Source organism: Arachis hypogaea, chromosome 4, assembly GCF_003086295.3.
Source record: "Arachis hypogaea cultivar Tifrunner chromosome 4, arahy.Tifrunner.gnm2.J5K5, whole genome shotgun sequence".
Classification (NCBI taxonomy): domain Eukaryota; kingdom Viridiplantae; phylum Streptophyta; class Magnoliopsida; order Fabales; family Fabaceae; genus Arachis; species Arachis hypogaea.
In genome coordinates, this window is record NC_092039.1 from 10,035,260 (window position 1) to 10,063,067 (window position 27,808).

The following is a 27,808-nucleotide window of genomic DNA, read 5'->3' on the forward strand; positions in this document are numbered from 1 at the left end:
AGGGATGGTAAGATTGTTGATATGCCGAAGAAGTAGCTTTGCATCTCTTGTAACTTTTCCTAAACTTTTGAACATTAGTATTCTTAAGGAATATGTTTGCCGCTTGGTCGGCGTGTAACAAATACTTTGTTTCCCGTTTTCTCGGTAGTCATTTTACCTTTATGTTTTCTTACCGTTTGCTGGTAATCAGCTAGTCGCTTATACTTGTTTACCGTTTCGCTGGTAATTAGTGAAACAGGGACGTGGCTCGTGTACTCATTTAATTCACTGTTTGTATTACGAGGGTTCCCGGGGTGATTAGTCTCGGGATACCGTGTCGTTCTGACGTTAATTTTTTGGCAAAAAATTTGGTTTGAATCTTAGATACGAAACCAAGAAATTACGACTTATCGATAAACAGTCAATTGAGGAAAATTTAACGACAACCGATAGCATAATAGAATCATGAGGTAATGTCAAACTAAGGGTAATGACAAACATGAAATGGCATAGGTCTTACGAAACAAGTTCGGCCGGTGGAACGGTTGCTCGCCCAGTGTACCTTGGTTGCTAGGAATAGAATCTTCTTAAGTTGCTCGCGTTCCATGTCCTGGGAACTTCCTTCCCGTCCAACCGTTCTAGTTTGTAGGCTCCCTTGTCGAGGACCTCTTTCACTCTGTAAGGGCCTTCCCAATTTGCCACAAGCTTTCCTTCCCCTGAGGTCGGGAGCCCAACGTCGTTTCGTCGTAGGACTAGGTCGCTCTGTTCGAAGTCTCTTCTGAGTACCTTGGCGTTATAGCGTAGGGCCATCCTTTGCTTCAGCCTTGCTTCCATCAAGTGGGCCATCTCTCTAGCCTCGTCTACTAGGTCTTTTTCTACAGCCTCCTCAACTTCCTCCAAGAGTAGTCGCGGGCTCGATTCGCCGATCTCTACGGGTATTATTGTGTCTACCCCGTAGGTTAGACGGAAGGGGATTTCTCCGGTAGACAACTATTGAGTTGTGCAGTAGGACCAGAGGACTGAGGCTAACTCGTCTGCCCACGCTCCTTTCTTATGGTCAAGTCGCTTTTTGAGGCCTTGTAAGATGACCTTGTTTGCAGCGTCGACTTGGCCGTTAGTTTGGGGGTGTTCAACTGACGAGAATCTTTGTTTTATGCCCAAGCCAGCTAGAAACTCTCCAAACTTTTTGTTAGCAAACTGAGTACCGTTGTCCGATATGACAAACTCTGGGATCCCAAATCTGGTTATCACCTGCCTCCACATGAACTTTCGGCAATTGGCCGAGGATATATTGGCCAGTGGCTCGGCCTCCACCCATTTGGTATAGTAGTCGATAGCAACAATTAGGTATTTCACCTGTCTGGGTCCCATCGGAAAAGGCCCCAACAGGTCGACTCCCCATTGCGAAAATGGCCGGGAGGTCATTAAAAGGCTCAGTTCCGTTGCCGGCGCCTTGTGGAAGTTCGCGTTCTCCTGACACCTCCTGCATCTTTCCACAAATGCTTTGGAGTCTGCCATCATCGAAGGCCAATAGTAGCCAGCCCTGACGAGCTTTCGGGCTAGAGCTCTCCCCCTATGTGGTGACCGCAGCAGCTCTCATGGACTTCGCTTAGCACGTAGTCTGTTTGGTCGAGATGCAGGCACTTCAATAGGGGGTTGGCTAAGCCCTTTCTTAAACATTTAGCCTTGTATTACAGTGTACTTGGCTGCTTCTCTCCTTAACCCTTTTGCCGCTTTGTCGTTGCTAGGGAGTTTACCATTTTCCAATAAATCAGTAATCGAATCCATCCACGAGGGACTTGAACGGGCAAGGTGTAGTGTCACTGCTGGTTCCTTCATCAGGCCTTGAATGAGAGATCAGTTGCCCGTCCCTGGTTTCGTGCTCGCTAGTTTTGATAACAGGCCAGTCCATGTGTTCTTCTCTCTTGGGACGTGCTGTACAGCGACCTCGTCAAATTCCTTGCTTAACCTCTTGACCTGTTCTAGGTACTTTTGCAGTGAATCCTTGGCTTGATATGCCCCATTGACCTGCGATGTGACGATCTGAGAATCACTGCACACTTCTACTCTCGTGGCTCCAACCTCTCTTGCTAGTTGGAGGCCGCCAAGGAGGGCCTCGTATTCTGCTTGATTATTGGACACAGGAAAGTCAAACTTGATCGACTACTCGTACACGACTCCGGTAGAACTTTCCAAGATGATTCTTGCTCCTCCGAACGTTTGGTTGGAGGCTCCGTCTACAGGGAGCTTCCACTGTGTGTTCGGGGAGTCGGGAAGGTCCCCTGTCACCTTGACTAGGAAATTTGCCATTACCAGGGCTTTGATGGCATGTCTAGGTTCATACTGCAGGTCGTATTGGGACAGCTCGATTTCCCAGGTCATCATCCGGCCTGCCAGATCGAGTTTTTGCAGTATCTGCTGAATCGGTTGGTCTGTCCTAATTGTTATCTGATTCCCTTGGAAATAATGCCGGAGCCTGCGGGATGAGGTCAAGAGCACATAAGCCAGCTTTTCTAACTTACTATATCTCAATTCAACTCCTTGCAGCACCTTACTCACAGAGTAGACCGGTTGTTGAACCTTCCCCTCTTCACGCACCAAGACGGTTGCCAAACCCTCATCTGTCACTGATAGGTATAAGAGCAGTATTTATCCATTTTTGGGTTTACCGAGGATAGGTAGTGACGCAATAACGCTTTTGAAGTGGTTAAAGGCTTCCTCGCAAGCCGGGGTCTATTCAAATGCTATTTCTTTTTTCATCAAGTTGAAGAAATGGAGGGCCTTGGCCGCCGACTCGCCGAGAAATTGAGTTAGCACGGTTAACCTATGGTGCACGAAATTGCAATCACACTTTTGCAACCCCGCACAACTAACCAGCAAGTGCACTGGGTCGTCCAAGTAATACCTTACGTGAGTAAGGGTCGATCCCACGGAGATTGTCGGCTTGAAGCAAGCTATGGTTATTTTGTAAATCTTAGTCAGGACATCAATAATTATCAAGGTTGATTGTGAAAAGTAAAAGAACATGAAATAAGTACTTGTTTTGTAGTAATGGGGAACAGGTTGAGGTTTTGGAGATGCTCCATCTTCTGAATCTCTGCTTTCCTACTGTCTTCTTCATCAAGCACGCAAGGCTCCTTCCATGGCAAGCTGTATGCAAGGGTTTCACCGTTGTCAGTGGCTACCTCCCATCCTCTCAGTGGAAATGTTCAACGCACCCTGTCACGGCACGACTATCCATCTGTCGGTTCTCAATCAGGTTGGAATAGAATCCAGTGATTCTTTTGCGTCTGTCACTAACGCCCAGCCCTCAGGAGTTTGAAGCTCGTCACAGTCATTCAATCATTGAATCCTACTCAGAATACCACAGACAAGGTTTAGACCTTCCGGATTCTCTTGAATGCCGCCATCAGTTCTAGCTTATACCACGAAGATTCTGATTAAAGAATCCAAGAGATATCTACTTAATCTAAGGTAGAACGGAGGTGGTTGTCAGGCACACGTTCATAGTTGAGAATGATGATGAGTGTCACGGATCATCACATTCATCCGGTTTAAGAACAAGTAATATCTTAGAATGGAAGCAAGCATGATTGAATGAAAAACAGTAGTAATTGCATTAATCCATCAAGACACAGCAGAGCTCCTCACCCCCAACCATGGGGTTTAGAGACTCATGCCGTGGAAGGTACACAATAAAAACGTGTAAAGTGTCATGATGTCCAGATACAATGTCAAAAGATCCTATTAATAGTGAACTAGTAACCTAGGGTATACAGAAATGAGTAAATGACATAAAAATCCACTTTCAGGCCCACTTGGTGTGTGCTTGGGCTGAGCATTGAAGCATTTTCGTGTAGAGACTCTTCTTGGAGTTAAACGCCAGCTTTTATACCAGTTTGGGCGTTTAACTCCCATCCTTGTGCCAGTTCCGGCGTTTAACGCTGGGAATTCTGAGGGTGACTTTGAACGCCGGTTTGGGCCATCAAATCTTGGGCAAAGTATAGACTATTATATATTTCTGGAAAGCCCAGGATGTCTACTTTCTAACGCCGTTGAGAGCGCGCCAATTGGGCTTCTGTAGCTCCAGAAAATCCACTTCGAGTGCAGGGAGGTCAGAATCCAACAGCATCTGCAGTCCTTTTCAGTCTCTGAATCAGATTTTTGCTCAGGTCCCTCAATTTCAGCCAGAAAATACCTAAAATCACAGAAAAACACACAAACTCATAGTAAAGTCCAGAAAAGTGAATTTTAACTAAAAACTAATAAAAATATACTTAAAAACTAATTAAAATATACTAAAAACATACTAAAAACAATGCCAAAAAGCGTATAAATTATCCGCTCATCACAACACCAAACTTAAATTGTTGCTTGTCCCCAAGCAACTGAAAATCAAAATAGGATAAAAAGAAGAGAATATACTATAGACTCCAAAATATCAAGGAAACTTAGCTCCTATTAGATGAGCGGGACTAGTAGCTTTTTGCTTCCGAACAGTTTTGGCATCTCACTTTATCCTTTGAAGTTCAGAATGATTGGCATCTATAGGAACTCAGAACTCAGATAGTGTTATTGATTCTCCTAGTTAAGTATAATGATTCTTGAACATAGTAATGTCATGAGTCTTGGCTGTGGCCCAAAGTACTCTGTCATCCAGTATTACCATCAGATACATATATGCCACAGACACATACTTGGGTGAACCTTTTCAGATTATGACCCAGCTTTGCTAGAGTCCCCAATAAGAGGTGTCCAGGGTTCTTAAGCACACTCTTTTTGCCTTGGATCACAACTTTATTTCTTTCTTTTTCTTCTATTTCTTCTCTCTTTTTTTTTCATTTTTTTTGAATCACTGCTTTTTCTTGCTTCAAGAATCAATCTGATGATTTTTCAGATCCTCAATAACAGTTCTCTTTTTCCTTCATTCTTTCAAGAGCCAACAATTTTAACATTCTCAAAACAACAAATTTAAAAGACATATGCACTGTTCAAGCATTCATTCGGAAAACAAAAAGTATTGTCACCACATCAAACTAATTCAACTAGTTTCAAAGATAAATTCGAAATCCTGTACTTCTTGTTCTTTTGTGATTAAAGCATTTTTCATTTAAGAGAGGTGATGGATTCATAGGACATTCATAGCTTTAAGACATGAATTTTAAATTTTATTAATTATGAATTAAGAACAAGACTCAAAAATAGATATAAGATGAGACTAAAAAAAATAGATCACAAAAATTTAAATAGGCTCCTAATGATAGAGGTTTTCACAGAGTTAGGACTCAACAACCTTGATTTTGAGAAGTGGATGCTCCCTCAAATTGAGGGGAGAATTTTTGGCGTTTCAGTTCTTGAAGCTCACGCCCCTGCTTCTCTTGTTCCTTCAGTAATTTGCAGAGCATGCAGTTCTGATTCTGCTGTTCTTCCTTAAGTTGCTCCATAGTTTCTTGCAACTTGGTGATAGATGCTTCTAGGCTGGCCCAGTAGCCAATTTCAGAAAATTCAGGGAGGAACTCCTGCGCCCTCCTTTTGATAGAGTTGTCTTGCATTTGTCCTTCCATTGACTTCTTGGTGATTGGATGTTCAATGGGTATGAATTCATCTACTCCCATCTTTACCCCAGCCTCTTTACAGAGCAAGGAGATCAAGCTTGGGTAAGCCAGTTTGGCTTCAGTGAAATTCTTATTTGCAATTGTGTAGATCTCACAAGCAATCAGATGATGAACCTCCACTTCTTTTCCAAGCATAATGCAATGAATCATCACTGCTCTCTTGATAGTGACCTCAGAACGGTTGCTAGTGGGCAATATGGAACGCCCAATAAAGTCTAGCCAGCCTCTTGCAATTGGTTTGAGGTCTCCCCTCTTGAGTTGGTTTGGGACACCCTTTGAATTGGTTATCCACTTAGTTCCAGGGAGGCAAATGTCCTCTAGAACTTGATCCAACCCTTTATCTGCTCTCACCATTCTCCTATTAAAGGATTCAGGATCATCTTGCAGTTGAGGCAATTTGAAGATTTCTCTTATTTTGTCCAGATGGAAGTAGATAACTTTCCCTCTGACCATGGTTCTGTAAGTATGGAAAGCAGTTCCAGTCATTCTCTGCTTATCTGTTAGCCACAGATTTGAGTAGAATTCCTGAACCATATTTCTTCCAACCTTTATCTCAGGATTGGTTAGAACTTCCCATCCTCTATTTCGAATTTGCTCTTGGATCCCCGGATATTCATCTTCTTTCAGATCAAATTTAACTTCCGGGATCACTGACCTCAGACCCATTATTTTGTGATAATGGTCTTCATGTTCTTTGGTTAAGAACTTCTCTTGATTCCAAAGATTCTTTGGATTATTCTCTTTCTTTCCTCTTAAATTGGTTTGTTTTTCCTTAGGAGCTATGATCTTGATGAATCTTGGCTTAGTGATCACGGAAAAGCACACCAAACTTAGAGGTTTGCTTGTCCTCAAGCAAAAGAAAGGAAAGAAGAGAGAGAGAAGAGAAGAGCAAATTCGAATGGTGTGGGGGAATAAGGAGGCCGAACGTGTTTTTATAAAGGGGGGAGGAGAGATTTCGAAAATTTGAAAGGAGATTTGAGAAGATATGGAAAGAAATTGAGAGAAAGGTGAGTTTTTTTTTTGAACAAGATTTGGGAAAGATTTGAGAGAGATTTGAAGAATGATTTTAATTTTTGAAGAATTGAAGATGATTGATGAAAGTTTGGAATGGGTTTGTGTAGAAAAGTATGGTTTAAAAAAGAAAGTTTGAAAAAAATTTAATCAGAATGCAAAATCTCTGTCCCCCACCTTTCTGGCGTTAAACGCCCAGAATGGTATCCATTCTGGCGTTTAACGCCCAATTGCTAGCCAATGTGGGCGTTTAACGCCCAGCCAGGTGCCCTGGCTGGCGTTAAACGCCAGAATTCCCTTTGTCACTGGGCGTTTTGCTAAACGCCCAGGATGCTGCACACCTGGCGTTAAACGCCAGAATGGGCCCAAAATGGCACCCTTACTGGCGTTAAACGCCCAGAATGGTGCCCATTCTGGCGTTTAACGCCCAAAATGCCCCTTACTGGCATTTTTTCGCCAGTAAGCTCTTTTTCTCTGCTTTTTGCACTGAATCCTTCTGTAACTCTGTGAATTCCTTCAATTTTGATAATTGCCTCTGTAGAAATAAAACATATAACCTGCTAATGACTGGGTTGCCTCCCAGCAAGCGCTTCTTTATTGTCTTTAGCTGGACCTTTACTGAGGATCATTCCAGCCTCAGTCTTGAGCATTCCTGCTCAAAATTGCTTTCAAGATAATGCTTGATCCTCTGTCCATTAACAATGAACTTTTTGTCAGAATCAATATCCTGAAGCTCAACATATCCATATCGTGACTGATGAGCGGATAATTTGTATGCTTTTTGGCATTGTTTTTGATATGTTTTTAGTATAATCTAGTTCGTTTTTAGTATATTTTTATTAGTTTTTAGTTAAAATTCACTTTTCTGGACTTTACTATGAGTTTGTGTGTTTTTCTGTGATTTCAGGTATTTTCTGGCTGAAATTGAGGGTCCTGAGCAAAAATCTGATTCCGAGACCAAAAAGAACTGCAGATGCTGTTGGATTCTGACCTCCTTGCACTCGAAGTAGATTTTCTGGAGCTACAGAAGCCCAATTGGCGCGCTCTCAACGGAATTGGAAAGTAGACTTCCTGGGCTTTCCAGCAATATATGATAGTCCATACTTTGCCCAAGATTTGATGGCCCAAACCGGCGCTCAAAGTCACCCTCAGATATTCCAGCGTTAAACGCGGGAACTGGCATAAAACTTGGAGTTAAACGCCCAAACTGGCATGAAAGCTGGCGTTTAACTCCAGAAAAGGTCTCTACACGAAAATGCTTCATTGCTCAGCCCAAGCACACACCAAGTGGACCCAGAAGTGGATTGTTACGTCATTTACTCATTTCTGTACACCCTAGGTTACTAGTTTACTATTAATAGGATCTTTTGACATTGTATCAGCACCTCATGACACTTTACACGTTTTCTTTGTGTACTTTCCACAGATGAGTCTCTAAACCCCATGGTTGGGGGTGAGGAGCTCTGCTGTGTCTTGATGGATTAATGCAATTACTACTGTTTCTCATTCAATCATGCTTGCTTCCATTCCAAGATAATACTTGTTCTTAACCCGGATGAATGTGATGATCCGTGACAATCATCATCATTCTCAACTATGAACGCGTGCTTGACAACCACCTCCGTTCTACCTTAGATTAAGTAGTTATCTCTTGGATTCTTTAACCGGAATCTTCGTGGTATAAGCTAGAATTGATGGCGGCATTCAAGAGAATCCGGAAGGTCTAAACCTTGTCTGTGGTATTCTGAGTAGGATTCAATAATTGAATGACTGTGACGTGCTTCAAACTCCTAGCAGGCGGGGCGTTAGTGACAGACGCAAAAGAATCACTGGATTCTATTCCGGCCTGACCGAGAACCGACAGCTGAATTCCGCGTGCTGTGACAGAGCATATGCAATCGTTTTCACTGAGAGGATGGGAGGTAGCCATTGACAACGGTGAAACCCTACATACAGCTTGCCATGGAAGGAGCCTTGCGTGTCTGAAGAAGAAGACAGTAGGAAAGCAGAGATTCAGAAGATGGAGCATCTCCAAAACCTCAACCTATTCTCCATTACTGCAAAACAAGTAACCATTTCATGTTCTTTTGCTTTTCACAATCAATCCTGATAATTTCTGATATCCTGACTAAGATTTACAAGATAACCATAGCTTGCTTCAAGCCGACAATCTCCGTGGGATCGACCCTTGCTCACGCAAGGTATTACTTGGACGACCCAGTGCACTTGCTGGTTAGTTGTGCGGAGTTGCAAAAGTGTGATTGCAATTTCGTGCACCAAGTTTTTGGCGCCGTTGCTGGGGATTGTTCGAGTTTGGACAACTGACGGCTTATCTTGTTGCTTAGATTAGGACTGTTTTATTTTTGTTGGTTTAGAGTCTTTTAGTTGAGTCTAGTTTCATATTTTAAGTTTGGTGTCAGTTGCATGCTTTTGTTTTTCTTTTAATTTTCGATTTTGCATGTTCTTAGTCCCTTTTTGATTCATAAAAATTCTAAGTTTGGTGTCTTTTTGTGTTTTTCTCTTTCCTCTTTTCAAAAATCAAATCTTTTTCAAAAAAAAATTTTTCAATCATATCTTTCTAATTGCTATTTTCAAAATCTTTTTAATTAACTAATTGATTCAGTTTTCAATTTGCTTTGATCTTATTTTCTTTTTGATTTTCGAATTTTTATTTTACTTTTATTTTATTTTATTTTATTTTTTTTTCGTTAATTCAAAAAAAAAAAACAAAATTTATCTCCTTGCAATCATTATCATTTCCCTTTTGTCCATTATGGACTTAAGTGGGATTAATCAGTCCGAAAGGACTCTGGGGTCATATGCTAACCCCATTACAGCTGCATATGGGAGTAGCATCTGTACACCTCCCATCAAAGCAAGCAGCTTTGAATTAAATCCTCAACTCATTATCATAGTGCAGCAAAATTGCCAATATTCCGGTCTTCCACAGGAAGAACCTACTAAGTTTTTGGCACAGTTTTTACAAATTGATGACACAGTACATGATAAAGAGGTAGATCAGGATGTCTACAGACTATTACTGTTTCCATTTGTTGTAAAAGATCAAGCTAAAAGGTGGTTGAATAACCAACCTACAGCAAGCATAAAAACATGGAAACAGTTGTCAGACAAATTCCTGAATCATTTTTACCCTCCAAAAAGGATGACACAGTTAAGGCTGGACATCCAAGGCTTTAAACAAGAGGATAATGAATCCCTTTATAATGCCTGGGAGAGGTATAGAGGTATGCTAAGGAAATGTCCCTCTGAAATGTTTTCAGAGTGGGTACAGTTAGACATTTTCTACTATGGGCTTACAGAAAAAGCTCAGATGTCTTTAGACCACTCAGCTGGTGGATCTATACACATGAGGAAGACAATTGAAGAAGCTCAAGAGCTTATAGACACTGTTGCTAGAAACCAATATTTGTATTCTAGCAATGAGTTCTCTCCAAAAGAGGAAGTCATGACAGTAGTCACTGACCCTAGTCCTCAAGAACAGATAATTGAGCTTAATCAACAATTGCTCCTGATGACAGAACAGTTAGCAGACTTTAAAGAGATGCTCTATGAAACTAAAGTTGCTAACAAGAGCATAGAACTGCAGTTGAATCAAGCAAAACAGCAAATATCTAAATAGATAACAGAGGAATGTCAAGCAGTTCAATTGAGGAGTGGGAAGACCCTGAATAACACTGCTCAAAAGAGTAAAAAGCCAAACAAGGAACAATTGACAGAGGACAACCAAACTACTGTTCAAAATCCCTCTGAGGACAGTAAGAGCCCAGAGAGGAATGTCATTGGCGTTCAAACGCCAGAAAGGGAAGGAAAGCTGGCGTTAAACGCCCATTCCTTGCCCAGTTCTAGCGTTCAAACGCCAGAAAAGGGGGAAAAGTTGGCGTTAAACGCCCAATTTCCACCCAATCCTGGCGTTCAGACGCCTAGGGAGAATCAGACACCTGAGAGTGCTGACAGTAATCCCTCTAACAAGGCTTCTTCAACCACCTCTGTAAGGAATAAACCTGCAGCATCTAAGGTTGAAGAATATAAAGCCAAAATGCCTTATCCTCAAAAACTCCGCCAAGCGGAGCATGATAAGCAATTTGCCCGCTTTGCAGACTATCTAAGGACTCTTGAAATAAAGATTCCGTTTGCAGAGGCACTTGAGCAAATACCTTCTTATGCTAAGTTCATGAAAGAAATCTTAAGTCATAAGAAGGATTGGAGAGAAACTGAAAAAGTGTTTCTCACTGAAGAATGCAGTGCAGTCATATTAAAGAGCTTACCAGAAAAGCTTCAAGATCCAGGAAGCTTTATGATACCATGCACATTAGAAGGTGCTTGCACCAAGACAGCCCTATGTGATCTTGGAGCAAGCATCAATCTAATACCTGCATCCACTATCAGAAAGCTTGGGTTGACTGGAGAAGTCAAACCAACCCGGATATGCCTCCAACTTGCTGATGGCTCCATTAAACATCCATCAGGCATAATTGAGGACATGATTGTCAAGGTTGGGCCATTTGCCTTCCCCACTGACTTTGTAGTGCTGGAAATGGAGGAGCACAAGAGTGCAACTCTCATTCTAGGAAGACCTTTCCTAGCAACTGGACGAACTTTCATTGATGTACAAAAAGGGGAAGTAACCTTGAGAGTCAATGAGGATGAGTTCAAGTTGAATGCTGTAAAAGCTATGCAGCATCCAGACACACCAAATGACTGCAGGGGCGCTGACATTATTGACTCTCTGGTAGAAGAGATCAATATGACTGAAAGCCTAGAATCAGAGCTTGAGGATATCTTCAAAGATGCTCAACCTGATCAAGAAGAACTAGAGGAAGCAAAGGAATTTTTGAAAATTCCTCAGGAGGAGGATAAGCCTCCCAACCCTGAACTCAAACCACTGCCACCATCCCTGAAATATGCATTTCTGGGAGAGGGTGACACTTTTCCAGTGATTATAAGCTCTGCTTTAAATTCACAGGAAGAGGAAGCACTGATTCAAGTGCTAAAGACACACAAGACAGCTCTTGGGTGGTCTATAAGTGACCTTAAGGGCATTAGCCCAGCTAGATGCATGCACAAGATCCTATTGGAGGATAATGCCAAACCAGTGGTCCAACCACAGAGGAGGCTAAATCCTGCCATGAAGGAGGTGGTGCAGAAAGAGGTCACTAAATTACTAGAGGCTGGGATTATTTATCCTATTTCTGATAGCCCCTGGGTGAGCCCTGTCCAAGTTGTTCCCAAAAAGGGAGGCATGACAGTGATTCATAATGAAAAAAATGAACTGGTTCCTACAAGGACAGTCACAGGGTGGCGCATGTGTATTGACTACAGAAGGCTCAATACAGCCACCAGAAAGGATCATTTTCCTTTACCATTCATAGACCAAATGCTAGAAAGACTAGCTGGCCATGATTATTACTGCTTTTTGGATGGCTATTCAGGCTACAACCAAATTGCAGTGGACCCTCAGGACCAAGAGAAAACAGCATTCACTTGCCCTTCTGGCGTGTTTGCCTATAGGAGGATGCCTTTTGGTCTGTGCAATGCACCTGCAACCTTTCAGAGGTGCATGCTCTCTATCTTCTCAGATATGGTAGAGAAATTTCTGGAAGTCTTCATGGATAACTTTTCAGTATATGGAGACTCATTTAGCTCCTGTCTTAATCACCTAGCACTTGTCTTGAAAAGGTGCCAAGAGACTAACCTGGTTTTAAACTGGGAGAAATGTCACTTTATGGTGACTGAAGGAATTGTCCTTGGGCACAAAATTTCAAGCAAGGGAATAGAGGTGGATAAGGCAAAGGTAGAGGTAATTGAAAAATTACCACCACCTGCCAATGTTAAGGCAATCAGAAGCTTTCTGGGGCATGCAGGATTCTACAGAAGGTTTATAAAGGATTTTTCGAAAATTGCAAAACCTTTGAGTAACCTGTTAGCTGCTGACACACCATTTGTGTTTGACACACAGTGTCTGCAGGCATTTGAGACCCTGAAAGCTAAGCTGGTCACAGCACCAGTCATCTCTGCACCAGATTGGACATTACCATTTGAACTAATGTGTGATGCCAGTGACCATGCCATTGGTGCAGTGTTGGGACAGAGGCATAGCAAGCTTCTGCACGTCATTTACTATGCCAGCCGTGTTCTAAATGACGCACAGAAGAACTACACAACAACAGAAAAAGAGTTACTTGCAGTGGTCTATGCCATTGACAAGTTTAGATCCTATCTAGTGGGATCCAAAGTGGTTGTGTACACTGACCATGCTGCTCTTAAATACCTACTCACAAAGCAGGATTCAAAACCCAGGCTTATCATATGGGTGTTGCTTCTGCAAGAGTTTGATATAGAAATAAGAGACAGAAAAGGGACAGAGAACCAAGTAGCTGATCATCTGTCCCGAATAGAACCAGTAGCCGGGGCGTCCCTCCCTTCTACTGAGATCTCTGAGACTTTCCCAGATGAGCAACTCTTTGCCATTCAGGAAGCTCCATGGTTTGCAGATATTGCAAATTTTAAAGCTGTGAGGTTCATACCCAAAGAGTACAGCTACGTGCAGAGAAAGAAATTAATTTCAGATGCCAAGTACTACCTCTGGGATGAACCATATCTCTTTAAGAGATGTGCTGACGGAGTGATCCGCAGATGTGTACCCATTGAAGAAGCACAAAAGATCCTATAGCACTGCCATGGATCACAGTATGGAGGACATTTTGGAAGTGAGCGAACAGCCACTAAAGTCCTCCAATGTGGTTTCTACTGGCCTACTCTCTATAAAGATTCCCGGGAGTTTGTGCGTAACTGTGACAGTTGCCAAAGAGCTGGTAACTTGCCTCACGGATATGCCATGCCTCAACAAGGGATATTAGAGATAGAATTGTTTGATGTATGGGGAATTGACTTCATGGGGCCATTCCCACCATCATACTCAAACACTTACATTCTGGTGGCTGTGGACTATGTATCTAAGTGGGTAGAAGCAATTGCTACACCCACTAATGATACCAAGACCGTGCTGAAATTCCTCCAGAAACACATCTTCAGCAGGTTTGGTGTTCCCAGAGTACTAATCAGTGACGGGGGCACTCATTTCTGCAACAGACAGCTATACTCTGCTATGGTTAGATATGGAATTAGCCACAAAGTGGCAACTCCGTATCATCCACAGACAAATGGGCAAGCTGAGGTCTCTAACAGAGAACTAAAAAGAATCCTGGAACGGACTGTGATAGCCCGAAGAAAGGATTGGGCAAAGAGCTTGGATGATGCTCTGTGGGCATACAGAACAGCATTCAAGACTCCTATAGGGACCTCTCCATACCAACTGGTATATGGGAAGGCCTGTCATTTGCCCGTGGAACTGGAACATAAAGCCTACTGGGCAACCAGATTCCTAAACATGGATGCACAGTTGGCTGGTGAAAAAAGATTACTCCAGCTAAATGAGCTAGAGGAGTTCAGACTCAATGCCTTTGAAAATGCAAAAATCTATAAGGAAAAGGCAAAGAAATGGCATGACAAGAAGTTGTCAACCTGAGTCTTTGAGCCAGGACAAAAAGTTCTGCTCTTCAACTCTAGGCTCAGACTGTTTCCAGGAAAACTCAAATCCCGGTGGAGGGGTCCGTATGTGATTACAGGAGTGTCACCATATGGATATGTTGAGCTTCAGGATACTGATTCTGACAAAAAGTTCATTATTAATGGACAGAGAATCAAGCATTATCTTGAAGGAAATTTTGAGCAGGAATGCTCAAAACTGAGACTTGAGTGATTCTCAGTAAAGGTCCAGCTAAAGACAGTAAAGAAGCACTTGCTGGGAGGCAACCCAGTCATTAGGAGGTTATATGAATTGTTCTTACAGAGGCAAGTATCAAAAATGAAGGGATTCACAGAGTTACAGAAGGATTCAGCTCAAAAAGCAGAGAAAAAGAGCTTACTGGCGAAAAAACGCCAGTAAGGGGCATTTTGGGCGTTAAACGCCAGAATGGGTATCATTCTGGGCGTTTAACGCCAGGAATGGTACCATTTTGGGCGTTAAACGCCAGAATGGGCACCATTCTGGGCGTTTAACGCCAGGTGTGCAGCATCCTGGGCGTTCAGAAAAACGCCCAGTGATAAAGGATTTCTGGCGTTTAACGCCAGCCAGGGCACCTGGCTGGGCGTTAAACGCCCAAAAGGGGCATCAAGTGGGCGTTAAACGCCAGAATGGGTGCCATTCTGGGCGTTTAACGCCAGAGAGGTGGGGGGACCACAATTTTGTTTTCAACTCAGATTTTTTCAAACTTTCCTTTTCTTTCCCATATTTTTCTACAAAAACATATTTCAATCTCTCATCATTCACTTTCAAATTATTCAAAAATTTAAAATCATTCTTCAAATCTTTCAAATCATTCCCAAATTTTGTTCAAAAACTCACCCTTCTTTCAATTTCTTTCCATATCTCCTCAAATCTCCTTTCAAATTTTTCTTTTTTTCGAAAATCTCTCCCCCCACTCTATAAATAAACGTTTGCCACCCCTCACTCCCCACACCATTCGAATTTCCTCTTCCTCTCTCTCTCTTCTTTCTTTTCTTTTGCTTGAGGACAAGCAAACCTCTAAGTTTGGTGTGCTTTTCCGTGATCACTAAGCCAAGATTCATCAAAATCATGGCTCCTAAGGGAAAACAAACCAATTCAAGAGGAAAGAAAGAGACTAATCCAAAGAATCTTTGGAATCAAGAGAAGTTCTTAACCAAAGAACATGAAGACCATTATCACAAAATAATGGGTCTGAGGTCAGTGATCCCGGAAGTTAAATTTGATCTGAAAGAAGATGAATATCCGGGGATCCAAGAGCAAATTCGAAACAGAGGATGGGAAGTTCTGACCAATCCTGAAATAAAGGTTGGAAGGAACATGGTTCAGGAATTCTACTCAAATCTGTGGCTAACAGATAAGCAGAGAATGACTGGAACTGCTTACCATACCTACAGAACCATGGTCAGAGGGAAAGTTATGTACTTCCATTTGGACAAAATAAGAGAAATCTTCAAACTACCTCAACTGCAAGATGATCCTGATTCCTTCAATAGGAGGATGGTGAGAGCAGATAAAGGGTTGGATCAAGTTCTAGAGGACATATGCCTCCCTGGGACTAAGTGGATAACCAATTCAAAGGGTGTCCCAAACCAACTCAAGAGGGGAGACCTCAAGCCAATTGCAAGAGGTTGGCTAGACTTTATTGGGCGTTCCATATTGCCCACTAGCAACCGTTCTGAGGTCACCATCAAGAGAGCAGTAATGATTCACTGCATTATGCTTGGAAAAGAAGTGGAGGTCCATCATGTGATTGCTTGTGAGATCTACACAATTGCAAATAAGAATTCCACTGAAGCCAAACTGGCTTACCCAAGCTTGATCTCCTTGCTCTGTAAAGAGGCTGGGGTGAAAATGGGAGTAGATGAGTTCATACCTATTGAACACCCAATCACCAAGAAGTCAATGGAAGGACAAATGCAAGACAACTCTATCAAGAGGAGGGCGCAGGAATTCCTCCCTGAATTTCCAAGAATTGACTACTGGGCCAGCCTAGAAGCATCTATCACCAAGTTGCAAGAGACTATGGAGCAACTGAAGGAAGAACAGCAGAATCAGAACTGCATGCTCTGCAAATTGCTGAAGGAACAAAAGAAGCAGGGGCGTGATCTCCAAGAGTTGAAACGCCAAAAGCTCTCCTCTCAAGTTGAGGGAGCATCCACTTCTCAAAATCAAGGTTGTTGAGTCCTAACTCTGTGAAAACCTCTATCATTAGGAGCCTATGTTGTTGCATTTTTTTTTCTTTTATTTTGTTTTCTATTTTTATTTTTACTTTCTAGTCTCATCTTATATTTATCTTTGAGTCTTGTTCTTAATTCATAATTAATAAAATTGAAATTTTATGCCTTAAAGATATGAATGTCCTATGAATCCATCACCTCTCTTAAATGAAAAATGCTTTAATCACAAAAGAACAAGAAGTACAAGATTTCGAAATTTATCATTGAAACTAGTTGAATTAGTTTGATGTGGTGACAATACTTTTTGCTTTCTGAATGAATGCTTGAACAGTGCATATGTCTCTTGAATTTGTTGCTTTGAGAATGTTAAAAATTGTTGGCTCTTGAAAGAATGAGGAAAAAGAGAACTGTTATTGAGGATCTAAAAATCATTAGAGTGATTCTTGAAGCAAGAAAAAGCAGTGGATACAAAAAAAAATCGAAAAAAAAGAGAAGGAGAAAAGAAAAAGAAAAAGAAAGGAATAAAGTTGTGATCCAAGGCAACAAGAGTGTGCTTAAGAACCCTGGACACCTCTAATTGGGGATTTTAGCAAAGCTGAGTCACAATCTGAAAAGGTTCACCCAATTATGTGTCTGTGGCATGTATGTATCCGGTGGTAATACTGGAAGACAGAGTGCTTTGGGCCACAGCCAAGACTCATACACTAGCTATGTTCAAGAATCATTAGGCTCAACTAAGAGAATCAATAACACTATCTGAGTTCTGAGTTCTTATGGATGCCAATCATTCTGAACTTCAAGGGATAGAGTGAGATGCCAAAACTGTTCGGAGACAAAAAGCTACTAGTCCCGCTCATCTAATTGGAGCTATGTTTCCTTGATAATTTGGAGTCTATAGTATATTCTCTTCTTTTTATCCTATCTTGATTTTCAGTTGCTTGGGGACAAGCAACAATTTAAGTTTGGTGTTGTGATGAGCGGATAATTTGTATGCTTTTTGGCATTGTTTTTGATATGTTTTTAGTATAATCTAGTTAGTTTTTAGTGTATTTTTATTAGTTTTTAGTTAAAATTCACTTTTCTGGACTTTACTATGAGTTTGTGTGTTTTTCTATGATTTCAGGTATTTTCTGGCTGAAATTGAGGGTCCTGAGCAAAAATCTGATTCCGAGACCAAAAAGGACTGCAGATGCTATTGGATTCTGACCTCCCTGCACTCGAAGTGGATTTTCTGGAGCTACAGAAGCCCAATTGGCGCGCTCTCAACGGCATTGGAAAGTAGACTTCCTGGGCTTTCCAGCAATATATGATAGTCCATACTTTGCCCAAGATTTGATGGCCCAAACCGGCGCTCAAAGTCACCCTCAGATATTCCAGCGTTAAACGCCGGAACTGGCATAAAACTTGGAGTTAAACGCCCAAACTGGCATGAAAGCTAGCGTTTAACTCCAGAAAAGGTCTCTACATGAAAATGCTTCATTGCTCAGCCCAAGAACACACCAAGTGGACCCAGAAGTGGATTTTTACGTCATTTACTCATTTCTGTACACCCTAGGTTACTAGTTTACTATTAATAGGATCTTTTGACATTGTATCAGCACCTCATGACACTTTACACGTTTTCTTTGTGTACTTTCCACAGCATGTGTCTCTAAACCCCATGGTTGGGGGTGAGGAGCTCTGCTGTGTCTTGATGGATTAATGTAATTACTACTGTTTCTCATTTAATCATGCTTGCTTCCATTCCAAGATAATACTTGTTCTTAACCCGGATGAATGTGATGATCCGTGACAATCATCATCATTCTCAACTATGAACGCGTGCTTGACAACCACCTCCGTTCTACCTTAGATTAAGTAGTTATCTCTTGGATTCTTTAACCGGAATCTTCGTGGTATAAGCTAGAATTGATGGCGGCATTCAAGAGAATCCGGAAGGTCTAAACCTTGTCTGTGGTATTCTGAGTAGGATTTAATGATTGAATGACTGTGACGTGCTTCAAACTCCTAGCAGGCGGGGCGTTAGTGACAGACGCAAAAGAATCACTGGATTCTATTCCGGCCTGACCGAGAACCGACAGCTGAATTCCGCATGCTGTGAGAGAGCATATGCAATCGTTTTCACTGAGAGGATGGGAGGTAGCCATTGACAACAGTGAAACCCTACATACAGCTTGCCATGGAAGGAGCCTTGCGTGTCTGAAGAAGAAGACAGTAGGAAAGCAGAGATTCAGAAGATGGAGCATCTCCAAAACCTCAACCTATTCTCCATTACTGCAAAACAAGTAACCATTTCATGTTCTTTTGCTTTTCACAATCAATCCTGATAATTTCTGATATCCTGACTAAGATTTACAAGATAACCATAGCTTGCTTCAAGCTGACAATCTCCGTGGGATCGACCCTTGCTCACGCAAGGTATTACTTGGACGACCCAGTGCACTTGCTGGTTAGTTGTGCGGAGTTGCAAAAGTGTGATTGCAATTTCGTGCACCAGTGACACTCCTGTAATCACATACGGACCCCTCCACCGGGATTTAAGTTTTCCTGGGAACAATCTGAGCCTAGAGTTGAAGAGCAGAACTTTTTGTCCTGGCTCAAAGACTCTGGATGACAACTTCTTGTCATGCCACTTCTTTGCCTTCTCCTTATAAATCTTTGCATTTTCAAAGGCACTGAGTCTAAATTCATCTAGCTCATTTAGCTGGAGTAATCTCTTTTCACCAGCTAACTTAGCATCCAGGTTTAGGAATCTGGTTGCCCAGTAGGCTTTATGTTCCAGTTCCACGGGCAAATGACAGGCCTTGCCATACACAAGTTGGTATGGTGAGGTCCCTATTGGGGTCTTAAATGCTGTTCTGTATGCCCACAGAGCATCATCCAAGCTCCTTGCCCAATCCTTTCTTCGGGCCATCACAGTCCGTTCTAGGATTCTTTTCAGCTCTCTGTTAGAGACTTCAGCTTGCTCATTTGTCTGTGGATGATACGGGGTAGCCACTTTGTGGCTAATTCCATATCGGACCATAGCAGAGTACAGCTGTTTATTGCAGAAATGAGTGCCCCCATCACTGATTATGACTCTGGGAACACCAAATCTGCTGAAGATGTGTTTTTGGAGGAACTTCAGCACGGTCTTGGTATCATTAGTGGGTGTGGCAATTGCTTCTACCCACTTAGATACATAGTCCACTGCCACCAGAATGTAAGTGTTTGAGTATGATGGTGGGAATGGACCCATAAAGTCAATTCCCCATACATCAAACAACTCAATCTCTAAGATCCCTTGTTGAGGCGTGGCGTATCCATGAGGTAAGTTACCAGCTCTTTGGCAGCTGTCACAGTTACGCACAAACTCCCGGGCATCTCTATAGAGAGTAGGCCAGTAAAAGCCACATTGGAGGACCTTAGTGGCTGTTCGCTCACTTCCAAAATGTCCCCCATACTGTGATCCATGGCAATGCCATAGGATCCTCTGTGCTTCTTCTCTGGGTACACATCTGCGGATCATTCCGTCTGCACATCTCTTAAGGAGATATGGCTCATCCCATAGGTAGTACTTGGCATCTGAAATTAATTTCTTTCTTTGCACTCTGCTGTACTCCTGTGGTATGAACCTCACAGCTTTATAATTTGCAATATCTGCAAACCATGGAGCTTCCTGGATGGCAAAGAGTTGCTCATCTGGAAAAGTCTCAGAAATCTCAGTAGAAGGGAGGGACGCCCCAGCTACTGGTTCTATTCGGGATAGATGATCAGCTACCTGGTTCTCTGTCCCTTTTCTGTCTCTTATTTCTATATCAAACTTTTGCAGAAGCAACACCCATCTTATAAGCCTGGGTTTTGAATCCTGCTTTGTGAGTAAGTATTTAAGAGCAGCATGGTCAGTGTACACAATCACTTTGGATCCCACTAGATAGGATCTAAACTTGTCAATGGCATAGACCACTGCAAGTAACTCTTTTTATGTGGTTGTGTAATTCTTCTGTGCATCATTTAGAACACGGCTGGCATAATAAATGACGTGCAGAAGCTTGTTATGCCTCTGTCCCAACACTGCACCAATGGCATGGTCACTGGCATCACACATTAGTTCAAATGGTAATGTCCAATCTGGTGCAGAGATGACTGGTGCTGTGACCAGCTTGGCTTTCAGGGTCTCAAATGCCTGCAGACACTGTGTGTCAAACACAAATGGTGTGTCAGCAGCTAGCAGGTTGCTCAAAGGTTTTGCAATTTTCGAAAAATCCTTTATGAACCTTCTGTAGAATCCTGCATGCCCCAGAAAGCTTCTGATTGCCTTAACATTGGCAGGTGGTGGTAATTTTTCAATTACCTCTACCTTTGCCTTATCCACCTCTATTCCCCTGCTTGAAATTTTGTGCCCAAGGACAATTCCTTCAGTCACCATAAAGTGACATTTCTCCCAGTTTAAAACCAGGTTAGTCTCTTGGCACCTTTTCAGGACAAGTGCTAGGTGGTTAAGACAGGAGCTGAATAAGTCTCCATATACTGAGAAGTCATCCATGAAGACTTCCAGGAATTTCTCCACCATATCAGAGAAGATGGATAGCATGCATCTCTGAAAGGTTGCAGGAGCATTACACAGACCAAAAGGCATCCTCCTGTAGGCAAACACGCCAGAAGGGCAAGTAAATGCTGTTTTCTCTTGGTCCTGAGGGTCTACTGCAATTTGGTTGTAACCTGAATAGCCATCCAAAAAGCAGTAATAATCATGACCAGCTAGTCTTTCCAGCATTTGGTCTATGAATGGTAAAGGAAAATGATCCTTTCTGGTGGCTGTATTGAGCCTTCTGTAGTCAATACACATACGCCACCCTGTGACTGTTCTTGTAGGAACCAGTTCATTTTTTTCATTATGAACCACTGTCATGCCTCCCTTTTTGGGGACAACTTGGACAGGGCTCACCCAGGGGCTATCAGAAATAGGATAAATAATCCCAGCCTCTAGTAATTTAGTGACCTCTTTCTGCACCACCTCCTTCATGGCTGGATTTAGCCTCCTCTGTGGTTGGACCACTGGTTTGGCATTATCTTCCAACAGGATCTTGTGCATGCATCTAGCTGGGCTAATGCCCTTAAGATCACTTATGGACCACCCAAGAGCTGTCTTGTGTGTCCTTAGCACTTGAATCAGTGCTTCCTCTTCCTGTGGATTTAAAGCAGAGCTTACAATCACTGGAAAAGTGTCACCCTCTCCCAGAAATGCATACTTCAGGGATGGTGGTAGTGGTTTGAGTTCAGGTTTGGGAGGCTTATCATCCTCCTGAGGAATTTTCAAAAATTCCTTTGTTTCCTCTGATTCTTCTTGATCAGGTTGAGCATCCTTGAAGATGTCCTCAAGCTCTGATTCTAGGCTTTCAGTCATATTGATCTCTTCCACCAAAGAGTCAATAATGTCAGCGCCCATGCAGTCATTTGGTGTGTCTGGATGCTGCATAGCTTTTACAGCATTCAACTTGAACTCATCCTCATTGACTCTCAGGGTTACTTCCCCTTTTTGTACATCAATAAGAGTTCGTCCAGTTGCTAAGAAAGGTCTTCCTAGAATGAGAGTTGCACTCTTGTGCTCCTCCATTTCCAGCACCACAAAGTCAGTTGGAAAGGCGAATGGCCCAACCTTGACAATCATGTCCTCTATTATGCCTGATGGATGTTTAATGGAGCCATCAGCAAGTTGGAGGCATATCCGGGTTGGTTTGACTTCTTCAGTTAACCCAAGCTTTCTGATAGTGGATGCAGGTATTAGATTGATACTTGCTCCAAGGTCACATAGGGCTGTCTTGGTGCAAGCACCTTCTAATGTGCATGGTATCATAAAGCTTCCTGGATCTTGAAGCTTTTTTGGTAAGCTTTTCAGAATGACTGCACTGCATTCTTCAGTGAGAAATACTTTTTTAGTTTCTCTCCAATCCTTCTTATGACTTAAGATCTCTTTCATGAACTTAGCATAAGAAGGTATTTGCTCAAGTGCCTCTGCAAACGGAATCTTTATTTCAAGAGTCCTTAGATAGTCTGCAAAGCGGGCAAATTGCTTATCCTGTTCCGCTTGGCGGAGTTTCTGAGGATAAGGCATCTTGGCTTTATATTCTTCAACCTTAGTTGCTGCAGGCTTATTCCTTACAGAAGTGGTTGAAGAAGCCTTTTTAGAGGGATTACTGTCAGCACTCTCAGGTGTCTGATCCTCCCTTGACGTCTGAACGCCAGGAATGGGGGAAGGTTGGGCGTTTAACGCCAACTTCTCTCCCTTTTCTGGCGTTTGAATGCCAGAACTGGGCAGGGAATGGGCGTTTAACGCCAGCTTTCCTCCCCTTTCTGGCGTTTGAACGCCAAAAGTACTCCTCTCTGGGCTCTTACTGTCCTCAGAGGGATTTTGGACAGTGGTTTGGTTATCCTCTGTCAATTGTTCCTTATTTGGCTTTTTGCTACTTTGAGCAGTGTTATTCAATGTCTTCCCACTCCTCAGTTGAACTGCTTGACATTCTTCTGTTATCTGTTTAGATATCTGCTGTTTTGCTTAATTCAACTGCAGTTCTATGTTCTTGTTAGCAATTTTAGTTTCATGGAGCATCTCTTTAAATTCTGCTAACTGTTTTGTCATCAGGTGTAATTGTTGATTAAGCTCAATCATCTGTTCTTGAGGATTAGGATCAGTGGTTACTGCCATGACTTCCTCTTTTGGGGAGAACTCATTGCTAGAGTACAAATATTGATTTCTAGCAACAGTGTCTATAAGCTCTTGAGCCTCTTCAATTGTCTTCCTCATGTGTATAGATCCACCAGCTGAGTGGTCTAAAGACATCTGAGCTTTTTCTGTAAGCCCATAGTAGAAGATGTCTAATTGTACCCACTCTGAAAACATTTCAGAGGGGCATTTTCTTAGCATACCTCTATACCTCTCCCAGGCATTATAAAGGGATTCATTATCCTCTTGTTTAAAGCCTTGGATGTCCAGCCTTAGCTGTGTCATCCTCTTTGGAGGGTAAAAGTGATTCAGGAATTTGTCTGATAACTGTTTCCATGTCTTTATGCTTGCTGTAGGTTGGTTATTCAACCACCTCTTAGCTTGATCTTTTACAGCAAATGGAAACAGTAGTAGTCTGTAGACATCCTGATCCACCTCTTTATCACATACTGTGTCAGCAATTTGTAAGAACTGTGCCAGAAACTCAGTAGGTTCTTCCTGTGGAAGACCGGAATACTGGCAATTTTGCTGCACTATGATAATGAGTTGAGGATTTAGCTCAAAGCTGCTTGCTTTGATGGGAGGTGTACAGATGCTACTCCCATATGCAGTTGTAATGGGGTTAGCATATGACCCCAGAGTCCTTCTGGACTGTTCAATTCCACTTAGGTCCATGATGGATAAAGGGAAATGATATGGATTGCTAAAATATTTTTTTTTTGACCGAAAATAATAAAATAAAATAAATGGAAAATAAAATCAAATTTCGAAAACTAAAAGAAAATAAGATCAAAGCAAATTGAAAACTGAATCAATTAGTCAATTAAAAAGATTTTGAAATTAGCAATTGAAAAGATATGATTAAAAATTATTTTGAAAAAGATTTGATTTTTGAAATGAGGAGAGAGAAAAACAACAAGATGACACCAAACTTAAAATTTTCAGAAAATCAAACACTAATTTTCGAGAATTCTTAAGGGAGAAACACAAAAAGGACACCAAACTTAGAATTTTTAAGGATCAAAAAGGGACTAAGGACATGCAAATTCGAAAATTAAAAGAAAAGCAAAAGCATGCAATTGACACCAAACTTAAAATATGAAACTAGACTCAACTAAAAGACTTTAAACCAACAAAAATAAAACAGTCCTAATCTAAGCAACAAGATAAGCCGTCAGTTGTCCAAACTCAAACAATCCCCGACAATGGCGCCAAAAACTTGGTGCACGAAATTGCAATCACACTTTTGCAACCCCGCACAACTAACCAGCAAGTGCACTGGGTCGTCCAAGTAATACCTTACGTGAGTAAGGGTCGATCCCACGGAGATTGTCGGCTTGAAGCAAGCTATGGTTATCTTGTAAATCTTAGTCAGGATATCAATAATTATCAAGGTTGATTGTGAAAAGTAAAAGAACATGAAATAAGTACTTGTTTTGCAGTAATGGGGAACAGGTTGAGGTTTTGGAGATGCTCCATCTTCTGAATCTCTGCTTTCCTACTGTCTTCTTCATCAAGCACGCAAGGCTCCTTCCATGGCAAGCTGTATGCAAGGGTTTCACCGTTGTCAGTGGCTACCTCCCATCCTCTCAGTGGAAATGTTCAACGCACCCTGTCACGGCACGGCTATCCATCTGTCGGTTCTCAATCAGGTTGGAATAGAATCCAGTGATTCTTTTGTGTCTGTCACTAACGCCCAGCCCTCAGGAGTTTGAAGCTCGTCACAGTCATTCAATCATTGAATCCTACTCAGAATACCACAGACAAGGTTTAGACCTTCCGGATTCTCTTGAATGCCGCCATCAGTTCTAGCTTATACCACGAAGATTCTGATTAAAGAATCCAAGAGATATCTACTTAATCTAAGGTAGAACGGAGGTGGTTGTCAGGCACACATTCATAGTTGAAAATGATGATGAGTGTCACGGATCATCACATTCATCCGGTTTAAGAACAAGTAATATCTTAGAATGGAAGCAAGCATGATTGAATGAAAAACAGTAGTAATTGCATTAATCCATCAAGACACAGCAGAGCTCCTCACCCCCAACCATGGGGTTTAGAGACTCATGCCGTGGAAGGTACACAAAGAAACGTGTAAAGTGTCATGATGTCCAGATACAATGTCAAAAGATCCTATTAATAGTGAACTAGTAACCTAGGGTATACAGAAATGAGTAAATGACATAAAAATCCACTTCCGGGCCCACTTGGTGTGTGCTTGGGCTGAGCATTGAAGTATTTTCGTGTAGAGACTCTTCTTGGAGTTAAACGCCAGCTTTTATGCCAGTTTGGGCGTTTAACTCCCATCCTTGTGCCAGTTCCGGCGTTTAACGCTGGGAATTCTGAGGGTGACTTTGAACGCCGGTTTGGGCCATCAAATCTTGGGCAAAGTATAGACTATCATATATTGCTGGAAAGCCCAGGATGTCTACTTTCCAACGCCGTTGAGAGCGCGCCAATTGGGCTTCTGTAGCTCCAGAAAATCCACTTCGAGTGCAGGGAGGTCAGAATCCAACAGCATCTGCAGTCCTTTTCAGTCTCTGAATCAGATTTTTGCTCAGGTCCCTCAATTTCAGCCAGAAAATACCTGAAATCACAGAAAAACACACAAACTCGTAGTAAAGTCCAGAAAAGTGAATTTTAACTAAAAAATAATAAAAATATACTAAAAACTAATTAAAATATACTAAAAACATACTAAAAACAATGCCAAAAAGCGTATAAATTATCCGCTCATCAACCTACCTATAAGTCGCTGCACATCCTTTAAGTTTCTCGGGCTTGCCATCCGCAGGATTGCCTCACACTTTTCTGGATTGGCTTCTACCCCTTTCTGGGTTATCATAAAGCCTAGGAACTTCCCGGCCTCCATGGCGAAGGCACACTTGAGCGGGTTTAGCCTCATACCGTGCCGCCGAAGAGCAGTGAACACGCTTTCCAGGTTACTAATGAGGTCGTCGGTCTTGATGGTCTTTATTAGAATGTCGTCCACATAGACCTCCACCATCTTACCGATGAGATCACAAAATATCTTGTTCATTAGCCTTTGGTACGTGGCTCCCGCGTTCTTCAGCCCAAACAGCATCACCTTGTAACAGTATGTTCCCCCTGGCATTATGAATACCATTTTTTCCTCATCTGGTTGGTGCATCGAAATCTTGTTGTAGTCAGAATACGCGTCCATGAAGCTCAGGCACCGATATCCCGAGGCCGCGTCAACCAGTGCATCAATATTGAGGAGGGGAAAAGAGTCATTGGGGAATGCTTTGTTGAGGTCAGAATAGTCTATGCACATTCTCCATTTCCCGCTGGGTTTCTTGACAAGGACAACATTTGATAGCCATGGTGAGTATTCCAGCTCTCGTATGAACCCCGCCTCCAAGAGGCCGGCCGTCTGCCTGGCCACTTCATCGGCTCTTTATTGGGACATTTTTCTCCTTTTTTGCGCCACTGGCTTAGCCTTCGGTCTCACCGCTAGATGGTGCGACATGACCTTGGGGTCAATCCCCGACGTGTCGGCTGGCGTCCAGCCGAACAAGTCGCCGTTCTTCCGGATTATCTCCACCAGTGGTTCCTTTAACTCATGAGGGAGGTTCTTGTTTACGAAGGTGAACTTTGCCTCCGAGTCACCAACCCTGACTTTCTCGAGGTCTCCCTCGGGCTCAAGCATGGGTTTGTCATCGACTCTTGCATCCAGGTCGGCCAAGAAGACCCCAGCTGCTTCCTTGGTTTTCTTTCTTAGGGAGAGGCTAGCGTTGTCACATGCGACCGCCGTTTCTAAATATCCCTTGATAGATCCAATCGTCCCATTGTCAGAAACAAACTTCATTACCAGTACCTTATAGATTATCACTACGAGCTCATTGATGGTTCCTCTGCCGATGATGATGTTGTAAGCTGTGGAGTCCCTCAGAACAACGAACTCCGCCATTATAGACCTCTTTTCTCGACCACTTCTGATGGAGACCGGCAAGGAGATTAACCCATCAGGCTTAATGAAATTGTCTCCAAGACCGACCACACCGTGCTGGTGGGTCTTCAGGTCGGTATCTCGGATACCCAGGGCATCGAGTACATTGCGAAACATAATGTTCGAATCTGAGCCAGTATCCACCAGGATTTGCTTAACCAGTCTGGTTCCCACCCTGGCTATGATCACCATTTGAGGGTTTTCCGGCAGGCTTTGGATCCATTGGTCTTCAGGTTCAAATGAGATCAGTGGTACTTTCCTTAGAGAAGGCGCTGATAAATCTCTATTTTATGATTCATCTTGTGCTTAAATTGAGTGTTTTTATCAATTCTTCACCCAATTATTCATATGAATTTGCATGGTTTTACAATTCCTTCCTTATGATATGACATATGAGAAAACATGTTTCCAATGCCTGAAAAATATTAAATTTAATTATCCTTTATTATCATTCGATGCCGTGATTTGTGTGTTGAGTACTTTCAGATTTTATAGGGTAGGAATGACTTAAAGGATTGAAAGGAAACATACAAAAATGGAAGGAAAGCACAAAATGGAGTTATTGAAGAAACTGGTAGCGAAGCGTCCGCGTGGACGACGCGAACGCGTGCTTTGCGAAAAGTGGCATCTGCACGAACGTGTGCATGGCGCGAACGCGTGGCTTATGCGAAACACAACTGACGTGGACGCATGACTGATGCGACTGCGTGGAAGAGCGAAACTCCAGATGACGTGACCGCGTGACCCACGTGGACGCGTGAC

General features: G+C 42.4%; 1 protein-coding gene across 1 annotated transcript; it reads right to left on the reverse strand.

Annotated features, from left to right (window-relative positions):
• Positions 1–1,836: 1,836 nt before the first annotated feature.
• LOC140184034 (uncharacterized) lies at positions 1,837–27,238 on the reverse strand. The gene is made up of 4 exons (XM_072234315.1): positions 26,549–27,238; positions 25,822–26,470; positions 2,169–2,606; positions 1,837–2,102 (listed from the first exon to the last, which is right to left on the reverse strand). The coding sequence occupies exons 1-4, from the start codon at positions 27,236–27,238 to the stop codon at positions 1,837–1,839; spliced, it is 2,043 nt and encodes a 680-aa protein (XP_072090416.1).
• Positions 27,239–27,808: the final 570 nt, after the last annotated feature.